The sequence below is a fragment of the Myodes glareolus genome, chromosome 2, assembly GCF_982192425.1.
Source record: "Myodes glareolus chromosome 2, mMyoGla1.1, whole genome shotgun sequence".
Taxonomy (NCBI): Eukaryota; Metazoa; Chordata; class Mammalia; order Rodentia; family Cricetidae; genus Myodes; species Myodes glareolus.
Window position 1 is genome coordinate 42,179,285 of NC_142027.1, and position 6,083 is coordinate 42,185,367.

The following is a 6,083-nucleotide window of genomic DNA, read 5'->3' on the forward strand; positions in this document are numbered from 1 at the left end:
GATGCAATCCAAACCATTTGAAAAATTAGTTTATAACGATAAGACTGGTTATAAAATAAAAGAGCCAGATAAGTAGGAATAATCCCATGCCCTAGTTTCAATCACAGTGTTTGCTGTGTGTGCGATTTTCATGGCTTGGGAAGACTCAATTCCCTCTATATGCAGTAAATGCCTAATGACGTGTGTGTGTGTGTGTGTTTGTGTGTGTGTGTGTGTGTGTATGTGTGTGTGTGTGTGTTTATCAATGCTGTACTACAGAGCATCTTCATCAGCATTTTACAATTCTATAATAACAATATTTTAAAGATGACATAGAAGGCTGCAATCACATAATTTGGTGTCAAAAACACTACATTCTTTAAAAGAAGTGAAAATAAAAATGTTGATTCATTTCTTAATTTCTGGATTTAAGAAAACAAATCAAACATCTTAAATAAAGAAGTCCAAAAAAACACCTAAGTTTCACAGGCGAGTACAAATAAAGAAAACCACAACCACAGCCAGCACCAATCACAGGGGTGCTCCTTGTGGGCCTTCAGAAGACTGGCAGAAACTACATTTTTAACTGTTCTCATGTTCGTCCAAGATCTTGAAAGAGAGGGAGAGTTAGAGACAGAGAGAGCAGAGAGAACGGAGAGAGGAGAGAGAGAGAGAGAGACTGCATCAAGAAGCTCGATTTCTCACGTTCATAAGACACATAGTAGGTGAGAAAACTTACCAGCTTCAGCATCTTACTTCAGTGATGGACCCCACGCCCACCCTTCTTTATTTGGATTACTATGAAGCTGCAAGCACCGATCATCCCATCATGGGGACGCTCTCCCATATTTCCTACACGTCTGTCTTTCTCCCTATCTTTTACACAGTCGTGTTCCTGACTGGAGTACTGGGGAATTTCATCCTCATGGTTGCTCTGCATTTCAAACACGGCAACCGAAGATTAATCGACATCTTCATCATCAATCTGGCTGCCTCTGACTTCATTTTCCTTGTCACACTGCCACTTTGGGTGGATAAGGAAGCCTCTCTAGGGCTGTGGAGGACTGGCTCTTTCCTGTGCAAAGGCAGCTCCTATGTGATCTCAGTGAACATGCACTGTAATGTCTTCTTGCTCACTTGCATGAGCATAGACCGCTACCTGGCCATCATGTGCCCAGCCTTAGCCAGAAGACTGAGGAGGAGAAACTGCGCATATGCAGTCTGCACCAGTGTCTGGATCATCTCATGCCTCCTGGGACTGCCCACGCTGCTGTCCAGGGAGCTCACTCACGTGGATGGCAAGCTGTACTGTGCAGAGAAGGAACCCACTCTGCTAAAACTGATGTGGGGTCTGGTGGCCTTAATTGTCACCTTTTTCGTCCCCCTGCTGAGCATTTTGATCTGCTACTGTTGCATCACAAGGAGGCTGTGCGCTCATTACCAGCAGTCAGGAAAACACAGCAAAAAACTGAGGAAGTCCATAAAGATCATCATTATTGTTGTGACCGCCTTCATCTTCTCCTGGTTGCCCTTCAATACTTTCAAGCTCCTGGCCATTGTCTCAAGGTTGCAGTCAGAACACCAGTTTTCCCCGGAGTCTTTTCAGATGGCTATGGAGGTGAGTGGGCCCTTGGCATTTGCCAACAGCTGTGTCAACCCTTTCATTTACTATGTCTTTGACAGCTATATCCGCCGGGCCATTGTACACCGCCTGTGCCCTTGTCTGAAGAACTATGACTTTGGGAGCAGCTCTGAGACATCAGACAGTCACCTCACCAAGGCTCTTTCCAACTTCATCCACGCTGAGGATTTTGTCAAGCGGAGGAAGAGGTCTGTGTCACTCTGAAGAAAGCTGTGACATTCCAAGCTCTATGGACACTCTTAGGAAGTTGGGTTTTGTCCACAGTGGAGAAAGAGAAAAGCATTAAAAGTGAAATTCATATTGCTTCATAAATCCAAGAAAGTGTTGATTTTTTTAAAGGTGCCCCTGAAGAGCTCCTGTGTTGTGGATATAACTAGGTCATATGCTGCATTTTCAGCTAAATGCTCTGACTTGGTAATCAAGCCAGCCAGGCAAATTACAAACTCCACTGTCCTTGAACTCTTCAGTTGATTTCTTCCTGTGTGTCAGTGCACCTTCAGGCCTTTCAAGACCATCCACCCCCACTGTTCATTCTGGGCTGTGTTTGGAAGAGACACTTTTGTCTGGTAAGAAATGTAGTAGGACGCATGATAACAAAAAAGTAGCGTGCACTCTGTGACTCACAGTCCCTGAGATGGAGTCTGGCCCCTTTTACTCGTCTGTCTGGTGAGTCTTCATCTCTTTCCAGCATTGGTTTTCATCCCAGGCCATTCTTGACAGCTTTGGTCTGGCAGGAAAAGTTCATGAAGATAAAGCCACGTTGCATTGTGCTAATGAACTGAGACTCACCTCATTACCTGATCTAAAAATCTGTTAACAAGGTAGCATGATGCAAGATTTGACCTTTGCCTTGTAAGAAACACTGTTAACAATCCAGCTTATTATAATGCTATGGTAACTGCTTTTTAAGGTTTTAATATGCTGTTTGTTTTCATTGCCCTAGAATTTGACTTTGTTGTAATTACATGTTTTTAATTACCTGTCATCTAGTTATCAAATGAAAACGTTACTACTAATGTAATTGGAGCTTAGAGGCTTGGGCCCACCCCCATGCAGATTATCACTTGGGGTTCTAATTAAAATGTTAGCGCTGCACATTCCCTTAACAATTCTTTTGCTTGGTGTATATAATTTAAAGATGACGTGGGATGCTCTGTATCCAGCCAAAGAAAAAGAACTGTAGCAAAAGTGGTACTAGCATCTTACATACGCTTCCAATACCAAAGGCCTTGCTGAGTCTCCTCTCCTAATGCAGTACTTACTGAGTCTGCTTACATCTATATTTAAAACCAAAAAAAAAAAAATGCAATTACTGACAACAACAAAAGGCCGCATCAGCAAGTAGGCTGTTGTAAGCTTAAGTCTGATTCCAGAAAAAGTGGGGTGTTAGTCCATTGTTGGCCTAGATGAATTGCCTTCTTATTCCTAAATGTTGAACTTAGAAATAAAAAAAAATGCAGATTGTTTTCAGAGACCATCTTATTTAATTTCCTCCCAAGCATCTTTCCCAGCAAGAGGAATCTCAAATATTGGACATGTTCTTATACTGAACCTATTCGAAGCTGAAAGTACAGGTTTAGGTTCAGTAAAGTATTCAGTTTGCTATTTCTATACACTGTCACCAAATAAAATATTATGTCCTTTTATAAGTATTTTTATATTAAAATATTAATTCTAATGGCATTAATTCCAGTACCAAACATACTAATGGCTATTTAATAGATTGTTGTGTTTATAGAAAAAAAGACTATGTAAACCATAGCAAATAAAGTTTTCAAAATTGAATTCAGAATAGTTGAACAGTTCTTCAAGGCTTAAGCATGAGCAGAACACAGAACAAGGGTACATTTTTATCATACAGAGCAATGAAACACCTTAATAATCATGGGAGTTACTGAAAAATATATCTAAAAAATGAACCTGCTGAGAAAGCCATTCGAAATGAGAAAGCCTGGGATATTGCTATAAGCTCTGTCATTAATGTCGGGTCTTAACTGTTATAACAACCAATACCAGAACTGAATAAAAACCACACACTGCCAGGAATTTTTGGAAGATAAATCTGCCATTTTAACACATTATATCATGCAGGTTACACCCAAGATTAGTAGAACAAAATAACAGTAACAATCTGAGGTAATAGAGTAAGGCTGCTTGTTTTCATTTACTTAAGCTCTTCTATGTCTTTAACAACAAAACTAAAAATATACCAATGTTCAAAGCATTTCTAAAGTAGTTCTCTTGAATTTATCCCAAAAGAAGCCCTCCATTAAGCCCTTGATAAAGTGTTGCTTGATCATCCGTGATTAGTTTTCAAATAACTGCAATGAAGACAGACACAGTCACAGGCACACATCAAACTAACCTGATACGTCTTGAGCTTCGTGTACTCTGTCCACTCTAACATGCCAAACCTCTTCTCTGCTGGCCATAATGTAATGCGGGGAAGCTATGCGCATGACTGAGAGAGTTCTATCACTGGGGTCACAAGCTATTTTTTTTAATGCAGAGAGCACAGTATGAGGTGGTGGGTGGAAGAAATCTTACCCTGTGATTCATCTCCATCCCTCAAATCACTCTCCTTTCTCACTGGCAATCTCAGAAGTGAGAAATGACTTGTCTGCTGTGTCTGGCCTCATAAAAGAGTAAACCTTGGTTTTTCTTCAGAGCTCATTCACAAAAGTCAAGCAATGCTAAAATAGCTGTAAATTTATTTTTGAAAGCAATGCCACCGGTGTGGCCTGCTAGCAGGACAATGGGCACAGCCTTGTCAAAGGGAAGAACCAGAGTCTCATTCAAACCGCTGCCCTGTTTGCATTCGCTAGCTCTTCCAAGTCCCTTTGTCGTCCATAAGTGTGGTTTGAGTTTCCTTCTGCAAATGCCTGTGATCATTTGCTTGCTTTAAGCCAACATTTTACATGATTTTTTTTATTATAGAGAGTAATTGTGGCTAGAATTTAAACAGAGGGAAGAGCCTTCCAATATTCTGATTTTATTTTGCAGATGTAAAAAAAAAAATCTACCTGACAACCTTACAACAAGTTGCTTTCGCTGTTTCTGATTATATTAGTCATTTCCATAATAGAACTGCACTTCACACTGAACTGATAAATTAGAATTGTGTCATAAAATATGACTATAGAGCTCCACCCCCCCAAAACCCTATTTTAAATGTCTAGCACACCAAACTATTTAAATAGTTCTTAGGACACAATGAATTATCAGTTCCAATAAAAAATCCACTTATTATATATATACTTATATATATAATATTATTAATACGTTTTCTGAAGCCAAAATGTACTTTAAATTTATCATGGGACTTCTTTACTTGGCTACAAGCGGTTAAGTTGGAAGGCAGTCCAGTTAGACAAGTGTCCATTCAGAAGACACGTGATACAGTGTTAACCTTACTTCTATAATTTGTTGCATGTCTTTAGCTGATGTTACCAGTCTAACATTTCTTGGCTATTCTTGTTTCTAATTAAGAAAATTTAATAATTAGCTAGTCTCCTCTCAGTGCCTTCTAAAAATTAGTCTTTATCAAAGTACTCCATGCTTATCAACAGTGATAAAAATTTAACACTTTATTAGTGCTTATCAATTCTTTTTGGAAAATAGTTTTATTTCATTGTTCATTCAAAGGAAAGTATAAAATGTTCTCCTTCCTATATATTTGTGATCTTTGTTCTATAAATGCATCCTTTCATTTGCTCTTGATTGTGTAAGGCACGAGCTGTAAGCTATTTGTACATCAAATAAAATTTTATGCATAAAAATAATACAGCACTAAAGACTACTTTTTAAAAACTTTTCTCTGCTAGTCCTCAGGAAACTCGGCTTTGTTCTGTCCCTTATAAAGTATAAGCCTATGCAATTCATGGCAATCGATTGTGAAATGTTCACATATCCTTGAGTTTGCCCATTCCGGAAGAATATAACTACATAGAAATTTAGAATAACTGCATGATTATAAAAAATGAGCCCAAATGGGGTAGCAATCTTAAGTGGATGGCCTCACTCTAGCTAAATGATTCATTTCTCTTCTCAATATGTTTGTGGTTTGGGATTCCTTACAATCATATCACACACTAAACTAAACACAGTGTTAATCACAAACAATATGTTGTGATAGTTGTTAAATCTTTTTAATATATGTATGTTTATTAAAGCAGACACACTGCAATTGCTCTATTGACAAAAACACGTTCTCACATATACATACTTAAGTATATAAACCTACAGTACAATTACAGCTGGTAAGCATCCATTAAATTTTGTAACTACGATTATGTTATTGTGGCTTCTCAGAACACATAAATCTTTCACCTTTTACTAATATTGTAGATAAATTACTCGAGCTGAATGGAACTGTTCTCTATTTACTTGATTAAATATTGAATACAATGTGGATGTAAAACAAAGAAAAAACACGGAAAATGCAAAACAAAGCAGCATGTGT

General features: G+C 38.4%; 1 protein-coding gene across 2 annotated transcripts; it reads left to right on the top strand.

Annotated features, from left to right (window-relative positions):
- The first annotated feature begins 537 nt into the window (after window positions 1–537).
- Gpr15 (G protein-coupled receptor 15) lies at window positions 538–5,403 on the top strand. 2 transcript variants are annotated; one of them, XM_085685655.2, is made up of 2 exons: window positions 538–1,545; window positions 1,663–5,403. In XM_085685655.2, the coding sequence occupies exons 1-2, from the start codon at window positions 743–745 to the stop codon at window positions 1,823–1,825; spliced, it is 966 nt and encodes a 321-aa protein (XP_085541781.2). In that variant the 5' UTR covers window positions 538–742; the 3' UTR covers window positions 1,826–5,403. The 2 variants fall into 2 exon arrangements, with proteins under 2 accessions (XP_085541781.2, XP_048278841.2); XM_048422884.3 differs by having other exon boundaries at window positions 542–5,403.
- Window positions 5,404–6,083: the final 680 nt, after the last annotated feature.

Excerpts from the sequence above, each read along its gene's own strand:
- Gpr15 (XM_048422884.3), top strand. The coding sequence starts at position 743 with ATGGACCCCACGCCCACCCTTCTTTATTTGGATTACTATGAAGCTGCA.